This window comes from Ostrinia furnacalis, unplaced genomic scaffold (genome assembly GCF_004193835.3).
Source record: "Ostrinia furnacalis isolate ACB-3 unplaced genomic scaffold, ASM419383v2 OfSCF0770, whole genome shotgun sequence".
Taxonomy (NCBI): domain Eukaryota; kingdom Metazoa; phylum Arthropoda; class Insecta; order Lepidoptera; family Crambidae; genus Ostrinia; species Ostrinia furnacalis.
In genome coordinates this window covers 77,037-97,694 of record NW_021131009.1, presented here as the reverse complement: position 1 = coordinate 97,694, position 20,658 = coordinate 77,037, and the positions used below count along the sequence as shown (strand labels likewise).

Below are 20,658 nucleotides of genomic sequence, written 5' to 3'. Positions count from 1 at the left end.
TTAGAGTGAATAGCCCAGAAAAAGAAATTAGTTTTATGAAAGGTCTTAATTAATATGGCTTTTTTGTAACTTTTTGGACTTTAACTATTATAAGCCTTTTTATTGATATTTTACCTCAAAGATTAATGTATTTCATTTTATTAAAGAAAATTGTCGTAGTTTTTTAATATCCGGTATCCGGCCGGATAGTGAGTTAATATCCGGTATCCGGCCGGATAGTAAATTTAGGCCGGATATCCGGCCTACCGGATAGTTACCGGATATCCGTTTCATCTCTAATATAAAACAATCTATTGCATTACTGTATCTTGCCTCTTATTTATGTACGTTGCCAAAGCTGGCACTTCATAATATAAAATTGTATTATTTGAGTATTGAGATTTCCGGTGTTTCCGCTATTTAAATTATTATGTAATATTTCCTCGTATTGGCATTTAAAATATTAAAACAACATTTTAATTGACACTACTTTCTCTAATACTTCTTTTTTCACCATTTTAATTGAAATTTTGCTTTGTCTGCACCATTTTTGCTGAAGAACAAAAATTTTGGCATGTCCTCGCAGTTCATTTTAAATTAATGAATTGGGTCAATAACAATACAAATTGAATAAAATATGTTAAAGTTGTATTTATTCATCAATGCATTTAACAAAATTTTATTTATTGATCATATCGGCAGTCAGTTCATATACCCGATTGAATTTTAAAATCATTCCATACTTGAATAAGCTAATCTAACTTGTATTGTAAGTGACATGTTTGTTAAACGCAAGAGCTTGGAATATTCTAAAAAGTCATAAACTTTTGGATAATTTTATTTTTTAAAGAGATGTTAAAGATAGAATGAGTAATTGTTTGCAGCAATAAACTGAAATTAAACTGTTTCTGAAGGTAGTTATAGGCTTAAAGAACTTTAAATATGCTGGTTTTCTTCAAACATTGTATTTTTGTACTTGATATTTGATTTCTGAACCCATGAAAGCTAACATTTATAAATAAATCTACTGAATGTGTAACTAAAGCTGGGTCTGGGTCATTCCATCGTTTCGGGTGTTACGTTTGTACACACATATTCAACAATTTCATGTATTTTGAAATAGTATTTTAATATTGTTAGTGCCTTAATCTGTCCGTTTTTAGTTGTTTTATCTTAATAATAAAGTTTGTACAGCTTAGAATGTAGGATAACGAAAATATGATTCGAAAAGTGTGCGTTTCGGGCGTTACGAGATTTTGCCTCTATGTTCTGACTGTTGCTGCATTTACTCGAAATTTAGCGAATTTTCTTAAGGAATCATACCTAAAACTTACAAGACTTCTAAAGTATGACATTTACAAACCATGTAACATACAATCACTGTTAAATAAAACGTTTTACTATTTTTTTATAATTTTTTTCTTTGTTTCGGGTGTTACAATGGTTCTGTTTCGGGTGTTACGAGTACGAAAATTCAACTCGTTTTATCGATAAAATCGGTGTTTTATTAGTCTCTAGGTACTACAAAATAAGGAGTACAACAAATAAACACAAATAGAGCGAATTCTGGTTTGAAATTACGAAGCAGCTTTTTTTAAAAAATATACAAAGTTCAAGTTTAATTTTTCCTCAGAATATAGCTTTTTCTATTGTTTTTGGCTTGAAATAGCATTACTTTAATTTCTAATTACGATATTTATTGGAAATGTCAAACATCGACACTTTTTAGCAATACCTTAATTTTAGTGTTAAGTCGACATTTCAAAAAAGTCTTAAATTGAGAAATATGACTCCTTTTCCGATGCCAGCGCTAGTGGGAGGTCAAAGGACCCTCACAGTAATACTTTTTCACTTCTCCAAGCAATATACACACATTATCGACATATAAATAAAAATGTAATACCCGAAACGTTTCGGGTGTTACAGTTTTTAATCAAGAAAGAAACATACTAAATTAGTATCATGCTCAGATATTAGTTACTATTTGAAATCATTACTACCATGACCTTACTTTTACCAAATATTGTTACCCTAATCCATGTGTAAGGTACAATAATAAAACAAATACCTGTTTTTCTGTTTCGGGTGTTACATCGCCGAAGTAACAAGAAAACACACTTAAAACTTGATGATTATCCATTTTTTTGGGACTATGATGCTTTCCACCAATACCATGATAAATACCCTCGAATCATATAGTGGCAAAACGTTTCACAGATTGATAGTTTTTTTAAAATCGTATTACCAATAATTAGAGAGAAAATGATCATTCAGACAGTTGACTTAAGTATAGACTTTGAAGACTAATAATTTAAAAATTACTTGTTTCTTTCAGATTTTTTTTGTTGCACATTATAATTTGGAATGTTTACTTTCAAAATTCATCAGATTTAATGCGAAAAGAACATATTTAGTTTTTCACCCTCGGTAACATTTGTCATGGAATGACCCGTCTACAGCGCATGTTTTGTTTGCCCTACACAATCAATAAAAACAAGTCAACATTCAACAATATTGCCTACAAAAATGTTGAATGTTTTTTTATTGATTGTGTATTGCAAAACATGCGCTGGAGACCCAGCTTTATATTATATTGTTGTTTGGGCTACCTAAGTAAACTCCGACAAACTTTACTTCGACATTACGTTACTCCGACATTTCTGAATATCGACATGACTTTACTTCGACACTACACTACTCCGACAAAGGATATTCGCCTTTGTCTAAGTAGTGTAGTGTCGAAGTAAAGTCATGTCGATATTCAGTAGTGTCAGAGTAACGTAATGTCGAAGTAACGTTTGTCGGAGTTCAGTTTTTGAGCCGTTGTTTGTTATGTATTTAATGGTGTTCTTTTTGTAATGGTGTGCATTAATCTATTTGCTATGTTTTTATGATTCTGGGGTGTGGTCTTTACATGGGTGGGATGCTTAACCTTTGGTATGCATTTAGAGATAATAAATTGGTAAGAAAATTATACATATAATCAAGACCATTTGTTTCTATTATTTTATGTTATGTTACATACCTATTGTGATTTCTGTAGTAATTTGTTAGGCTTTATCTATGTTTGTAAATATTCTAATTGCTTACCGAATGATATGATTAAATGCATGGTATTTTATCACAGTTACTTATACTATGATGTACTTACTGTGTATTATTGAGTTGTAGATACTAAATTAGTTTAGATAATTACTACAGCTCTGCTATGCATATAAAATCAAACATATTTTCTAAACTTTGGTGATTCTTGTTAGCCTAGATATGATGTGTTAATTAGGTGAGATATTCCGACTTTGGGAGAACATTTCTGATTGTTGGTATTTTTAATTTACTTGTGCTAATTTGTACCGTTACAAATGCAAATGACTGTGCAGATTAACAAGTAACCGTGTTTAACTGATATTGTTCATGCAACTTTCTACAAAATCAAATACTAATTTCAATTTACTTACAGATGCAGTGGACGAGGCTGACTCTAAGCAAGAACTTGACGAAAAACCTGATGTCAAAGAAGAACAATCTGACGTTAACGGTGAAAAAGCTGACATTAAAGATGAAAAGCCTGACATTAACGACGAAATACCTGACGTTAACGGAGAAAAACCAGATATAAAAAATGAACAACTTGACATCAAGGATGAAAAACCTAACGATGACGCTCAGGAGTCAGATCAAGCGCCGAATGATGCACCAGCCGATCAGAACGATGCTGCTGGAGACAGACAAGACATGGACGTGGATAAGGAAGCAGACCAGAAACGAGGATTGAAGAGAAGAGCATCGATTGCATTCAGCGATGCCGGTGACGATGAGTTTGTTGGCTTTGAGTTGCCGTACAGCAGTGACTTGAGCAGATATAACAGCGTTTTGGGTGAGTTTAATTGTTAATCTTGATTTTTGAAATAACACAATAGAAAAAAGAAGGAAACATTTATTGCCATGAACATCACAAAAGAAAAAAGAGGTAAATAAAAAAAGCAAACAAGACAGAGGTAACACATAAAACATACAATGGAAGAGAAAGTAAACTGACCAGTGCCACCCTCTCGCACAGCGATACCCATTGCAATGGGATGGGACCCCACTCAGCATATGCCGTGGCCCCCGGTGAAGAAGGCCACGACCCTGGTTTTCAGTGTGCCCCTTAATACAATATTATACATTTTTGTTGCAAAATTGCACCTTACCAACTATTTATCACAATGATTAGCTTGAAGTGCTTGTTTTCTAGACTAATAATTACTGCAGATTTATTAATATTAAATTCTTTAATTTTCTAAACTCAAAGAAAGATAGATTAACATAAAATTTACATTGGAATCACAATTTCCATAAACTTAGCCATTTTCTTTGAATTGAAAAACCAATTTAATACTGCGATAATACTGAGTGGGTGACCTTTTTTGGCAACTTTGTTTATTTTTTTGTATATGTCTTTGTTGTCAAAATAAAGTTATTTTCTTTCTTTCTTTAATTCAACTTGCTGTTTACTTCACTCCTCTTAACTGACGTTAACATTATTTCCAGAACGCCTGGAGGCAGAAGTGTCTGCAGCCAGCAAAAGCTTCACGCCGGTGAGGCATGTGATGGCTACACCGCCTGCTCCAGTCCGAGCATCAAAGCGAGCCAGACAAGACACTGGTAAGTTATTTATCATTTACAATTTTTTCATAATTAAATCCCATGCAGTACCGTTTGATTATTTGCAGCAAGCAAAAAAATTAGAGATTATTTGTCTAGGAAATAGGTCTTATCATAGTCTGTATTATTGTTTTTAGACTAACCCTAGATGAAATATAGGGATGGGGAGGGGGAGAGAAATAAAGTTATTTTATTAATCTTTTTCCTGATATAAAATTTTTCTTGTGGAACCAAAAAAAATACTCAAATGGAGACAGCCTAGGCGCAGACCACCGACTTTCAGTTGGCTGATTGTTGGGTCGGGCTGTTAAGAAAGTACGCACATTACACCGATTTGATATCGGCCGATTCTTCATACAAATTAGAATCGAATGACTAGGAAGGACGATGAAGTTATGACCTATTCTCCTGTTCTCATAACATCATAGTCCAGGAACTACATTATTACACTGGACAATTTATTATAATACTATAATTAACTTATCTACCTATGTGTCTGCAATGGAGGGAAGTCGAACCTTAATTTCGAACTCCTCCTATGTTCTTCTGATTAATTTCGTTGTGGGTCCAATGACAGTTTAACTTTCCCCCGGGACAAACTTGACCTTCATTGGTTGGGTTTTTGTGGCGGTCAAGCTGTAGATCCTGGCTACACAGGAGTTGCAGTGGTGGGAACGAGAGGTGGGAATAGTCCCGTAACATCATAGTCCAAATTGTTTTGGGACAGACCCTGAGTAAAATATTTTTCTTTTGAGAGAAATATTTCACTGATTTAAAATTTTGTTATGGAATGAGTATTGACAAAATTTTTGTTTTAGATGGATCAAGACCTTCATCTGCTTTATCATCAAGATCAGACGGCGATGGGACTGTCTCCACAGAAGTAAGTTATCATCAGTACTTTATTTTATCACTATATTTATAGTGTTAAAGTATTATTGTATAATTTTTTTTTTTTTTTTTTTTCATTTTTTAAAAAGATTATTAGTAATTTGTTATTACACAAATTACTAATACCCCCGTTAGCCCCTCGTACTAAGCTAAATATGCTTGTGTCACGAGTGAGCTCACCACAATAGTCGAGCGGCGGCGGGGACGGAACCCGCGTTCCCCGGATCACGAGTCGGCCAGTCCGACCCCTTCACCGTTCGGCTATCGTGGCTATCAAAATTGTATTTGTACTCCACTCTTTGCCTTTTACTTTTTTTCTTAGGTCTGTACATTTGCCAACAGACAAACTATTATCCGACCAAAAGTAAGTATCCTATATAGAAATAGTTAATTTTTATGTTGTCTTTGAAAATGCAATGTTTATTTCCGGTACAATAAAATTTTATGTCCGTTTATCCAAAATTGGGAAACAATACATGTATAGTTCTGGCATTGATATTGAATTAAAATAATCAATGGGATGGATGATTTTATATATTTCCTCGAACAAACAATCTTGAACCTTCCAATTGGAGAGTCAACCCATAATAGAAAAACATGCCATAAGGTCCATGACAAAACAAGTTTAGGCACCTCTCATTTAGGCATGGTTGATGTGGAAGATTTTGATCAAAGTTCAAGTTTACAAACTGTTTCTCTTTAAACATATGCATCATTGAGGCCATTAAAAAAATAAAATAAACTCAATCAAGTTTATAAACAAGCTGTTAACTTCTCAGGTAGCATCGTCTCCCCTAAACCGCGGTCGGCGCGCCACCATTGAGATGTCATCGCCTCTGCTTCGGGTGCCTCTGGAGCGAGGATGGAAGCGCGAGCTGGTGTACCGCGCCGCACTCGACGCGCACTCGCGCCGCAACGCAGACATATACTACTACACGCCGCAGGGCAAGAAGCTGCGCTCCACCCGCGAGGTGAGTGATCCGGCTCGAAGGACCATCAGCGCGAGCTGGTGTACCGCGCCGCAACGCAGACATATACTACTACACGCCGCAGGGCAAGAAGCTGCGCTCCACCCGCGAGGTGAGTGATCCGGCTCGAAGGACCATCAGCGCGAGCTGGTGTACCGCGCCGCAACGCAGACATATACTACTACACGCCGCAGGGCAAGAAGCTGCGCTCCACCCGCGAGGTGAGTGATCCGGCTCGAAGGACCATCAGCGCGAGCTGGTGTACGGCTGGTGACCATCGCCAGCACCGCTGTAGGAGTTCTGCAGTGTCGGAGTGGAGCATTGAGTTACAGTTGTGCATTATCCGGCTCGAAGGACCATATAATGTAGTGCAACTCGTACATTTAGGAATGTGAGGGTAATTATCCGGCTTAAAGGACGACAAAATGTAGCGTAATTTCCACATTTAGGAATGTTGAGATAATTATCCGGCTCGGAGGACCAGTTTGAGGCGATTGTGGCGTTTAGATGCAACTTGTCACACTATACTTAGGGGTAGTAGTAACTACTAAGTATGTATTTAATTTAATTTTTTCTTTGTTATTGTTTCAGGTGTCAGAGCAGTTATCAGGAACTGGATTGACATTAGAAAACTTTTCGTTCTTCAAGGAACCATTAGGGGTCGATGACCCGGAGAAAGAAATCATACGGTAAGTCCGAATACATTGTTACACTAAATCCACGGATACACTAGGCGACAAATAAATTCTACGTGTCCAATGTTTCGTTTTGATGCTCTACGGAAAAAAACAATCCAAAGTTGAGTTGAGTGTTCCGGCGTTTCTTCTCAGCACTTGCCATATGTTTGTCTCGAAGCGCTGGTAGGGCCCAAAAGATAAGGAGACATGTAAAGTGCCCCATAAGGGCTACCTTTTTTTTATTATTTACATTTTGACGTTCATAAGTGCCACTTGTTTTCTAAACTGAATGAATATTTTTGATTTTGTCCCCTAGTGTATTGGTCGTTTTTAAGCAAAAGCCTGTAAAGGATGATTATTGCGTTTAATAGTTTAGTAGTAAAAGACTGATTTAGTAGAAACCACGTGTTTTAATAAAACAGCATGGCATAGGCCAGCTGCTCTTTTAAGAATAAACACATGTGCGAAGTCAGGCGTCTGATTGCAGAAAATAATTAACACAAAAAATGACACTGGTTACCTCTAATGGTGCATCTAATGGTTATATTTTTTTTGTTATTTGTTACAGGGACGCAAAATTGATGCGTCGCGGAGAATCGCCCGTATCAGCGCCGGCCGTGCCCGAAGGCAAACGCGCGCCTAAACCAAAACCGCCTAAAGGCGCCAGCCCCGAACCCACGCCCAAGTCGCCGCCTGCCAAACTGCGAGTGAGTATAGGACATTCTTTAATCAAGAAACAAATGTATTTATCATCAGGTGATGTAAAGTCCGGTCGCCGAGCAGATATAATTGCGATAAGGATGGGTAGCTTGGGGTCATTGGACTAAATTCTATATGCTCGGCGCGGCGACCGGACTTTAGTCTCCACTGGAGGACGATGACCCTCTAATTTATCAGAGGTCTAAAGGGAGAATTTAATTTGACTTACCACTTTAGTCAAACTTGAGGAAGCTTGGTGTTTGCATATTTCTCTTTTATTCGCTTCTTCCGATGCCCTTGACGAGTCGCTGTCAGTCGCCAAGACTGGTAATTAAATTATCCGAGTGAGTTGAAAATAACTCATTTTCGACATGTAAATAAAATGCAACAAAAAGGCTTTTGTTTACCTAGCTACACCTCTGTGACACAAAGTTATGCGATTTCTTTGTTCCTTTATAATAAAGTTTTCCTAGCTAAAGTCTGGTCCCCGAGCACTTAAAATTTTGTCCAATGACCCTAAGCTACCCATCCTTATCGCTCGCGCGTAATTTATAGCTGTTGCGCTCGCACACTCACTGCTGCCGCCCGTCGCACAGTGGCGACAACAATATAATGATTCGCGAGCGATAAGGATAGGTAGCTTGGGGTCATTGGACAAAATTCTACGTGCTCGGGAACCAGACTTTAACCAAAAACCTAACAATTGAATCTCAATTTCTCAATCTCTTCCAGGTAAAATCAATGGGCTCCCGTCTAAACAACAGCAATCCACCCGCGTCACCCGCGCCCGCCCCCTCCCCCGCCACCAAAGCCAAGAAGCCGGCCGATAACAACAACAGCGCGGCGTGGAAGAAACCCAGGTGCGTAGCTTGTATAGACAGGGCAGGGCTATTCCGTACTAAAAATCTCTTTCGTGTGTATTCTGTGCTAAAAATCTGTACTTATGGATGTGTCTGTCTCTTTCGCGCGTATTTAGTAGTTAAATCTGTGTTCACGTATGTGTCTCTATTTCGCACATATGCAGTGTTAATAACGTGTTTAAGGATATGTCTTTCTTTCACGCATTCTTTACTCTGTTGGGTACTTGAAACCACAGTTAATTGACATACTTTTTATAAGGTGTTATCCCAGAATCAAATCCAAAACAAATTCGACTTTCAAGGCTAGATTGAAGTGATTTCCAAAGAAGTGATGACTTGGAATTATCGGCTATTGGTGTCAACTACCCAAATATTATGAGTGAAAGGGATTGATAGAATGTCCAGGCAATGCAAGCTGTAGGCTCTTTCGTCACATTAGCAAGGCCATTCTCTAACACAGTGTATTTTTCGATCCATTAGTCTCTTTCGCGCATTCTGAGATGCTTTTCGAGTGAAAGGGATGGATAGAATCGTCCAGATGAAACGGAATAGGCCCGCTGGCATATGTATGTCAAATGTCATGCGCCCTTGAAATTGTGATGGAAATTGACGCATCTAATTTGACAATTTCATTCTACCCTCGTTATTAGTTTGTACCTACCTTTCTAATTTACATTTTGTTTAATCTTATTTTGAGGTACATAGAGATGATGATTGTCATACGAGATGTTGTATAGAAATAAGTTTTAGTTAATAGTTCTAGTGTAAGATTTTTATCGTAACAACTCCACAACTGAAGTTTATTTGTAATTTATGAAAATCTTTTGAATATTTGAATGAATTGAAAAGTACCTCAGTCTCTCTAACAAAAAAAAACAGTTTTTTCTCCATCTGTCATTGAACCAATTCGACAAAAGGAGACAAAACACACAAGTAATGTGTTGTGTGCCTTTTGACAATATAATAAAACTAAAGCAAAAATCATTGCTCATGTAACTCAGCTACATACAAAAAAGTAGAACAGGTTTCCATACATGCAATATTCCCTTATATTATTATCTTTGTGGGTTTATTCCACTTTGTTCACTTGCGTGATATCAACTGGATGACCAAAGTGAAGTCTTATTAGCGTTACACACTTACACTATCAAACTTTATTTTATAAAAAAAACTAGCGGCTGCCCGCGACTTTGTACGCGTGGATCCCGTTTTACCGATTTTAAGACTAAAGACCGAGTCTTTGAGTACGTAGACGTACTCAAAGACCGGGTCTTTGAGTACGTAGAATTTTGTCCATTGACCCCAAGCTACCCATCCTTATCGCTCGCGCGTAATTATATTGCTGTCGCGCTCGCACACTCACTGCGGGCGCCCGTCGCACAGTCGCGACAGCAATATAATTACGCGCGAGCGATAAGGATGGGTGGGTAGCTTGGGGTCAATGGACAAAATTGTACGTGCTCAGCGACCAGACTATAGCTTGTAGTTTCTGAGATTTCGTCATGAGTGAGTAAGTCAATCAGTGACCTTTACCTTTAAAGACAATATTACAAATACATATACAAAATCATTTATTGTGAATCATAGGTAAAATGGTGACATGTTACATTAGGTAGTATCACTATGTTCCGCTCAAAGAGCATACAATTTATTGTCTGAAGGCACTATGAATTTACCCCATAATACCCGAGAGACCGGGGTACCCCCATGTGAGTACCAGGGCGGCTGATTGACTAGCGCAATTGGCCGTCCGGCGCGGGTACTGAGCGCGCGCGAGTGTAGTACCGCCGGCAGGCCGCCGCCGCCGCCGCTGCAGAGCCGCCCGCCGCCGGCGCCGCCGTCGCCGGAACAGGTGAGTCGTTTGAACTTCTCCTATTTATTTAAGACTAGCTTTTCGCCCGCGGCTTCGCGCGCGTGGACTACATTATCACATATATTTTACGGAACCCTGTTTTTTTCCAAAATATAATTTTGCCTATGTTACTCGTGGATAATGTAGCTTTCGAAAAGTGAAAGAATTTTTAAAAACGGTCCAGTAGTTTTTGAGAATATTCATTACAACCAAACAAACAAACAAAGTTTTCCTCTTTATAATATTAGTGTAGACGAACAAAACAGGTTAGGGTCGAAATACAAATACTTACTACAGTAGGCCTAAGATGCGCGCCGTGATAACTTTTATCGACGTCAAAATGTATGGGCAAAATCGATAAAATGGCGTGATAACCGCTTATCGTGGCGCGCATCTTAGGCCTACTGGACATGCTACCGCGTGTCTAAACCGCGTTGCGGCTAATAAATATCTCTATTTAAATTGGTGTAATATCTTCTTAAATAAATAACAAAAGAGCAATTCGTTTATTGTTAAGCACACATTATGCATACTAAATTAAAATCGTGCCGTGTACACTCCAATGGCACAACAATTTTAAGTCCAATGGCTTGATACGCTGCCGCGTGTCTAGATATTTTTAGTAGATTTTTTACATACATTTTTTGCTCTATTTGGTAGGACTTCTCTATCTGCCTGACTGACTAGCTACCACAACCTTACTTCAAAGTTGTCGCCATAACAAAAATGTTAACAGCATTTTGAGTTTCGGTAGTTGGATGTAGATAGAGTACTGGTGGTTGAGGGTGAAGCTCGTTTCCTCATACGGCCTGATATTAACTCAGACCGAGAGCTGCCACGTTACATTTACTGCGTTACCATATTAATCCCGTAGGGCTCTATAATGCCCCCATAATGACCCCTATCAATTTAAAGAAAGGTCGAAAACCTGCTATGCTCTATAGTGGGTATTGTCGTATACTTAATCACCACGTACGCAGGAGCGGCCTCCGGCGAGACAAGTCATCCAACCTTATTCCTTGACTTGCGCGCGGCGTGCCTTTACCTCCTTTTATTGCTTTTCGAAAGTCGCACACAGAGAATATTGTGTCGTATATCCACATCCAATCTAGTGACTAGCGCGCGGCGTGCCTCTGCCTCTTTTCCTTGCTTTTCGCCTTAAAAACAAGTGATTAATTATGGTGGCAATATACATAAGATAGGCTTAAGATATGTTGTATAAAACCCACGTGCGTAGGAGCGGCCTCCAGCGCGACAAGTGATACAACCTTGTTCGCTGACGTGTGGGCGCGGCGTGCCGTCGCTAGCGTGCGCCGCGTGCCTGTGCCTCTACCACCCGGCCTGTATACAGCATTAGTAATAGCATTAGAAGCCAAATGCTGGAACAACGCCGCCCCCAAGGATTTTCACAACGACCGGTCCTGCATTAGGCCAAACGAACAAAACAAAGCTTAAAAAAATTACCTATATTTTGCACGTCAGACCATACGAAATGTCGCTTTTAGGTGGCGCTGCACCAAGCGTAGTTGCAACAAGTGACTTGTAAGAGTTGTAGGTTGGTTGTAGGGCAGGGCCGCGCAGCGTTCTTAAATGCGGCCTGTACATATTCTTTGAGTATCCCTAGCTAGCTAGCGCTACCTAGCTGTAGGTTCGGTTGCATTAAGATACGCTCTATAGAGCTCTGTTCCATATATTGCCACCATAATTTGAACCCTACCCACTTACTGTAAGGTTGTCGTATAAAAACGTGCGCAGGAGCGGCCCCCAGCGAGACAAGTGATCCAGCCTTGTTCCCTGACGTGCGGGCGCGGCGTGCCTCTGCCTCTTTTTATTGCTTTTCGACCTTAAAAACAAATGAATAAGGTTCAAATTATGGTGACAATATATTAGACAAAACCCTATAGACTTAAGATATGTCGTGTATCAGGAGAGGCCTCCAGCGCGACAAGTCATACAACCGTGTTCGCTGACGTGCGGGCGCGGCGTGCCGTCCCTAGCGTGCGCCGCGTGCCTGTGCCTCTACCACCCGGCCTGTATACAGCATTACGGGCCAGTGCCGCAGCCGTTCTACTGTAGGGTGAGTTTGTTTATTTATTTATTTATCTAGCAGCTAGATTGACTTACTTGACTTATGGTCCTATGCCCCCTGGATGGGGCAGAGGGCGTCCACAACAGTCCTCCATCGCGTTCGGTCTTGAGCTATGTGTTTGATCTCGCTCCAAGTCTTGCCGATCTTCTTCGCCTCGTCTGCCACAGTGCGCCGCCAAGTTTGCTTGGGGCGACCACGTTTGCTCTAGCTAGATTAGCAACAATATATTGGCTGTAGAAATTGTTAGCAAAATGGCGATCGCCGTGGCAACCGCCGAAACTAGCATGTTACGGCTAGGACACGTTTGCTAAACTTCAAAAGTGACGTTTTCCCGTACATTTTTTTGACAGTGACAGCACTTACCGCTAAAAATGTGTCCCTTTTACTTACTAGCGCTAGCTAGCGCTTTTTCAACCAAAGAAAAACCGCTGCTGGAAAACCTCTCAAATATTTCCACAATGACCATCCCTGTGCTGCCCACATCTAGACTTTCCTAGATCGTCGGTCCACCGAGCGGGAGACTTGTCTACAACGCGGCTTCCGGACCGTCGCGTCGTTACTACTCAAAACTTATTGCCCCGCCCACTGTCACTTGTGTCAAGAAACTTGTCTAATAAATAATACAAGATGCTCAATACAAACTTGGAATTTACTTTTTTTACTTCTCATTCCAATTGCAATCTTAAAAGATAGTTGACACCACCATCAGTCAATTGACATACTTTTTAATTTAAACCATCTTCATAGGTCTGTATTTTTATGGTCCATTTTTAATTTAAACTAAAGTACTTAAAAACACCATTCTGTACATATATTAGATTAGCTTGGATTTCGTAGAAAACGAGTTCAAGAACAATATAAAAAGGGCCCATTAAAAATTAAAGGGTTTTACTTTTTGTTTTGTTAAGTGTGTGTGTGTATTGTGAAAGAAAGAACAACAATGTATTATTACTGGTACAGATAATTCTATTTGTCTCACTGATAAGGACTTCCGAAAGCTCAAGACAAAACAATAAAGCTGTGATCTTTTCGCACGTGTTATTTTTTATTAATACGGATTATTGTCATCTCATTCTTTCATTACCCCTTTCGCTTACTCCTTTTGATTTCCAATGTTGCTCTCGCGCACTATCGCGCGTTAGACTCAGTAAACGTTCGGACGCCGACTGAGCAACACTTGTTTATAGTTCGCTGTTATTTAAAGTACTTCGAATATTTTAACTTGAAGGGATTTTAAGTGAACTGTAGTGCAAGTTCTAATTCAGTTCACATTCCTTCATTTTTGTTTTACGGTTACTATTTTTTTTGCGGCGCCAGTTTAATTTGTTCGCAGCGAATTTAATAAGGTATGTATTACTCACTTCTCAGTCAAACTGGATAATCTCATTTTCTTTCTCTATCGATGGTTAGAAATATTTATTTTAATGAAAGTAATCAAAAAGTGTCGTACAAGTTTGAAACAGATACTGAACCAAGACTTATACTGGAGGATATGTTGCCATAATAGATTTTTTTTTATTTAAACGATCATCATACATTTTATTCGTTATTCACTGTAGAGTTTCGACAAGTTCGATTTTATTAACACATTGACAGTGCAATATGTGGGTCACGGCAATGATTTACTATTGCCTCTCGTTCATTCATACACTGTTTTGGTTAAAGTTATGTCAATTTACTGATGGTGTCGTAGGAACGTATATCTTGTATTTTAATTACCTAGCATTCGATCTCAAATTGGATTTTTCTTCATGTAAGAATAACTATAAAAATCGTATTATTGCAAAAGAGAGTTGCATACTCAACCCAGTCAATTGAATATTTTTAAATCGGTCAAAATGTTGTTTCTCAACAAGTAACGCTGTTGCACATTACAGTAAGACTGGATAGGAAAAAGCTGCTTAACGTCGCAACTTTAGAGCAACCAGAACTCTATCTTTCTCCAGAACTGCCGCAAATCATCATCACCACCAACGGAGCCGCCGCCCCTAACTCACAAATCCGGCGTCACCCCCGCCATGGCGTCTCTGCCCGCGCCGGTACCGCGCCGCGCGCCCGCGCCCGTTCCCGTGCCCGTACCCGTACCCGTGCCCGTGCCTGTACCCGTGCCCGTACCTAGGGTAGTGCGGCCTGAGAAGCGCGTGCTGCTTAGGATGAAGGTAGGTGTAGATCTTGGAACTGCCGCAAATCAACATCCCTAATTCCTAACGCACAAATCCGGCGTGACCCCCGCCATGGCGTCTCTGCCTGTACCCGTGCCCGTGCCCGTACCCAGGGTGGTGCGGCCTGAGAAGCGCGTGCTGCTTAGGATGAAGGTAGGTGTAGATCTTGGAACTGCCGCAAATCAACATCCCTAATTCCTAACGCACAAATCCGGCGTGACCCCCGCCATGGCGTCTCTGCCTGTACCCGTGCCCGTGCCCGTACCCAGGGTGGTGCGGCCTGAGAAGCGCGTGCTGCTTAGGATGAAGGTAGGTGTAGATCTTGGAACTGCCGCAAATCAATATCCCTGATTCCTAACGCACAAATCCGGCGTGACCCCCGCCATGGCATCTCTGCCCGCGCCGGTGCGGTGCCCGTACCCGTACCTAGTGTGGTGCGGCCTGAGAAGCGCGTGCTGCTTAGGATGAAGGTATGTGTAGATCTTGGAACTGCCGCAAATCAACATCACCAATAGCCGCCACCTCTGACTCACAAATCCGGCGTGACCCCCGCCATGGCGTCTCTCCCCGCGCCGGTGCCGCGCCGCGCGCCCGCGCCCGTTCCTGTACCCATACCCGTGCCTGTGCCTGTGCCTGTACCCGTACCCGTACCCAGGGTGGTGCGGTCTGAGAAGCGCGTGCTGCTTAGGATGAAGGTATGTGTAGATCTGGAACTGCCGCAAATCAACATCCCTAATTCCTAACGCACAAATCCGGCGTGATCCCCGCCATGGTGTCTCTGCCTGTACCCGTACCCGTACCCAGGGTGGTGCGGCCTGAGAAGCGCGTGCTGCTTAGGATGAAGGTATGTAGAGATCTTAGGACTGACGAAAATCAACATAGGTCGAGCCGCTCGAAACTAACTTGTTTTTGGGAATAGAATGAAGTATTTTTAAATAAGTTGCGTCTTGATATTACTGGTTATTTCCAAGACACAACTTGACAAATGTAGCAATATAAGCAGATATCTAATAGATACATCAAGAGTTAAAGATTCTTTCAAAGCTGCATAAAGCCGCGCGACAACATCGCGTCAGCAAGGCTGTTCAAACAGTTGTATAAAACTCTCTTCTTCTCTCGGTCTTTTGCAAATAGGCTTTCAAAAAGCACTTTTACTTTTTTAGATTTTTTAGATCTCATTAAGTATAATACTATGGCATAATTATGTCCTAATAATAAGGCAGCTCAGCTGAAGCGCAGATTTTTTTTTTTGCAGATTTTAAGGCGCCCTAAAAGTACGCATGTACTGCATAAGTGTCGCACGTTTGAGACTCAGATTCTCAATTAAAATTCTTAAAATCGAGCAATTGTATATTTCTGATAATTATAGTGCTATTTCTACTGGTCTCTCCGCAGGCCGCCAGCGGCGGGCCGGAGGGCGAGCGCGTTTGGGCGGTGTCCGCGCCGCCGGGCGGGCGGCCGGCCGCGCCTTCCTTGCCGCAGTCGCTAGTGCGCCTCAACGGACGCCGCTTCATACTCGTGCCGCACCATAAGCCGCCGGTATGTGCCCTACACACCACACATCACACACAACAAGCTGCCCGTATGTACCCTACACCACACATCACACACCACAAGCTGCCCGTATGTACCCTACACCACACATCACACACCACAAGCCGCCGGTATGTGCCCTACACCACACATCACACACCACAAGCCGCCGGTATGTACCCTACACCATACATCACTACACACCACAAGCCGCCGGTATGTACCCTACACCACACATCACTACACACCACTACATTTGGGCGGTGTCCTCGCCGCCGGGCGGGCGGCCGGCCGCACCTTCCTTGCCGCAGTCGCTAGTGCGCCTCAACGGCCGCCGCTTCATACTCGTGCCGCACCACAAGCCGCCGGTATGTGCCCTACACCACACATCACTACACACCAGGGTTCGAGGATATATATCAAGGGATATATATCAAGATATATATCGGATATATATCCGATATATATCAAGCCGGTTTTGATGATATATATCAACTTTTAAAATTTGTTACTGTATTTGTACTTTTTGACATATGATTTTTATTTTTTAGTTGATTTTGCCGAATATTTTATGTTTTTGCTTTATTTGTCTGATTCTAAGGTTTAAAAACATTAAAAACATGTTTATGTAACACATATGCAATAGTATTCATGAATAATATAATAAAATAATACTATGGCTTTCATACAAAATTGATATATATCAAAGTTGATATATATCGGATATATATCATAAATATCCGATATTTTGATATTTATAATAAATATCGGATATTTTCGAACCCTGCTACACACCACTACGTTTGGGCGGTGTCCGCGCCGCCGGGCGGGCGGCCGGCCGCACCTTCCTTGCCGCAGTCGCTAGTGCGCCTCAACGGCCGCCGCTTCATACTCGTGCCGCACCACAAGCCGCCGGTATGTGCCCTACACCACACATCACTACACACCACTACGTTTGGGCGGTGTCCGCGCCGCCGGGCGGGCGGCCGGCCGCACCTTCCTTGCCGCAGTCGCTAGTGCGCCTCAACGGCCGCCGCTTCATACTCGTGCCGCACCACAAGCCGCCGGTATGTGCCCTACACCACACATCACTACACACCACTACGTTTGGGCGGTGTCCGCGCCGCCGGGCGGGCGGCCGGCCGCACCTTCCTTGCCGCAGTCGCTAGTGCGCCTCAACGGCCGCCGCTTTATACTCGTGCCGCACCATAAGCCGCCGGTATGTAAAGAAAGAAAGAAAAAACTTTATTTCACAAAACCAAAAACACATAAACACATCTCAGTTGATTGTACACCACACAAGATACGAAAAGAAAAAGAAACCAATATATTTATTTTTCGCGACTGTGCGACGGGCGCCCGCAGTGAGTGTGCGAGCGCGACAGCAACATAATTACCCTCGAGCGATAAGGATGGGTAGCTTGGGGTCATTGGACAAAATTCTACGTGCTCGTAAACCAGACTATACACATCTTTTGATCAGGTTATTTAATGTAGGAGTATGACTCTACCTACACTCTCCATGCTCTCCTTTGGGGAGAATAACACACATTAGTCTTTAATGCCACATTAATACAGTCATCATCACCATTATCACTCGGCCTAAGGGACGCGCCACGATATAATTTTATCGTCTTATAATTCCTTGATAAAACGATGTAATGGCGTATATCCTAGGCTAGCAAGTTATTCGGCCTCCACTATAGGAATGTAACCCTCTTTATCTTAATAAAATCAAATGGAAGATTTGGTCTACACTCTACATGCTAGCTAGACGACTTGGGAATTGGGAATGCCTGATGTTCACATATTTGGGCGATCATAACATTCAAAGAGAGGGTACACAAATCTTTTTTTATTCAGAACAGCTTGTCTTTACTGTTCACTAATATACACACAGAGAGAGACAACAGCCACAGTGTTGAAACAAATTCTAACACAGACTCTAATTTCATCTTGAGCATAGATTCTTTAGCCTATTATAGTATGTATAGAACTAAAGTATAACGAATTTTGTCCTTTTGCAGCCTGCGGGAGAAGAATGATCCGACGACGCTGCTGCAAGCACTGGACCGGAACGCCATGTACAGATCACAATTATTTATAACGTCTAAATGTTACGCGATATTCCTATTGTTTATAGGCCTAGCACTTAACGTGAGTCAGTTCCCGAGGTTAAGAAGTGGCACGGGAGGGGTGACATTAGTGATGTGCCGAGTCGGCTATTTTAGGTTTTCGTTAATAAAAGAATCGAGTTAGGACTCGAGTCGGAAGACTCGGTCAAGTATTCGAGTACTGGCACGAGTATTCGAATACTTCAGTGGACTCGAGTTCTTTTTGAATCGAATTATGTAGTTTTCTTTTGATGACAATTTCTAATATTTCATCACAAATCAAACATGTATGAACGATAGGGGGGGGGGGGAGTATTTAATGTAAATAATAACAGATTATTGTCATACAAAATTCGACTGTACGCCGTACAAGGTTGCTATTAAAGTACGACTTAGTATTCGAATACCGTTAGTACTCGAAATCTGTATTCGAGTATTGTGGATCCGAATACAGAATTTGACATACTCGAGTACGTGAGTCGTTCGTCGTCGTTTCAGCCGAAAGACGTCCACTGCTGGACAAAGGCCTCCCCCAAGGATTTCCACAAAGACCGGTCCTGCGCCGCTTGCATCCAGGTACTTCCCGCGACCTTCACCAGATCGTCGGTCCACCTAGTGGGAGGCCTGCCCACGCTACGTCTTCCAGCTCGTGATCGCCACTCAAGAACTTTCCTGCCCCAGCGGCCATCAGCTCTACGAGCTATGTGCCCCGCCCACTGCCACTTGATTTTAGCGATTCTGCGGGCTATGTCAGTCACTCTGGTTCTCCTACGGATCTCCTCATTTCTGATTCGATCGTACGTGTCGTCGAGTACGTGAGTACCTGCTAGTTATTCGAGTCAGTCTGATTTGGCACATCTCTAGGTGACATTGACATATTATGACGTGACAGAGCATACAAGTTTAGCAGATCTGAAGTCTGCTGACATATGACGTCACAAAAACACCCTCCCGTGCCTCTCCCATATCTCAGACGCTGACTCAGTTAAGCGCTGACCTAGTATAGTTGGCGAAATTGGCTGCCTTGCCTATACTTATAAATGGGCAACCATTTTACGACGTTACTTTGTAGTCTTTTGAATAACTTCTGTGGGGCTACTCCGAAAAACGTTATCTGAAGTCTGAATGTTGACATACTTCTCACACAAAGCGAGATGCTAGCATGAGAGATAGAGACAGATATAACCAAAGCGGCGTTTCGGAATAGCCCTACTGAACCTTTAGGGTAAGGTGCCAATTTCGTTATCTAATTATGTTATTTACAATTATGATTAAGGTTTTTATAGCCAAAACATTCCTAAACAGTAAAGCCTTTGGTACACAGTCGACGTGACTGCAACGCGATATGAGCGCGATGCTACAATCTCAATCCCATACAATTTGACATCTCAGCTCTACTCATTTCGGTGCTTCGGCAAAGTACCAAAGTTGACCGAGTAGTGTAGTCAGACACTTCGTGTTCAAACTGCGAAACGCTTCGGGCCTTGCGACTCGCGTGCAATACCGACAACATTCAGAAGTTGAGCGAAGCGATGTTGCTGGAAGCGAAATGAAGAGCGTGTCTACACTATTTAACTCCGATTAACTCATGAGTATGTGACATAGCTCTTTAAAATGAGAATTAAAAAAATAAATAAAAAAAGTCATGAGTGGTATAAAGCCCGGTCTGTAAGCACGTAGAATTTTGACCAATGACCTTCAAAATTAAATTGGTAGCTTGCTACCCATCCTCATCGCTCGCGCGTAATTATGTTGCTGTCGCGCTCGCACACTCACTGCGGGCGCCAGTCGTAGTCGCGACAGCAATATAATAGGGTTATTGATCAGAGACCGGGCCTTAGTGAGCGCAAAATACTGTAGCTTTCTTTGACGGCTAACTAAGAGAACTCAGATTAACTTTAATTCGTCATTACGTTAGTGGTTCAGTTAGTTACCCCTCTTTGATATCGGCTGTGTCCCTATGGCTCTTCACTTTAGTTCACAAACTCGATCTATAAGATAGCCTGAAAGGTTATCCCGAGTTGTGCAACTAAACTGTCGTATACTGTACGGTTTGTTACATCTAGCTAGTGATTGTTATTCGTAGTTTCTTTCATGTATTCCAAATGTAATGTGTCTTACATTTCGTATAGTTTTTGGAATAATGGAAGAACAATAATTTGATTTGAATCATGTAAAGTTATAATGATT

At 41.4% G+C, this 20,658-nt stretch overlaps 1 protein-coding gene across 1 annotated transcript in view; it reads left to right on the top strand.

Moving 5' to 3' along the window:
• LOC114350003 (uncharacterized) overlaps positions 1-20,658 on the top strand; it is a 35,607-nt gene that overhangs the window by 1,183 nt on the left and 13,766 nt on the right. The window contains exons 2-8 of the mRNA XM_028300621.1: positions 3,437-3,853; positions 4,510-4,623; positions 5,442-5,506; positions 6,294-6,485; positions 7,074-7,171; positions 7,728-7,866; positions 8,591-8,718. Of these exons, the coding sequence (XP_028156422.1) occupies positions 3,437-3,853; positions 4,510-4,623; positions 5,442-5,506; positions 6,294-6,485; positions 7,074-7,171; positions 7,728-7,866; positions 8,591-8,718 (1,153 nt within the window). The remainder of the gene's footprint in view (positions 1-3,436; positions 3,854-4,509; positions 4,624-5,441; positions 5,507-6,293; positions 6,486-7,073; positions 7,172-7,727; positions 7,867-8,590; positions 8,719-20,658) is intronic.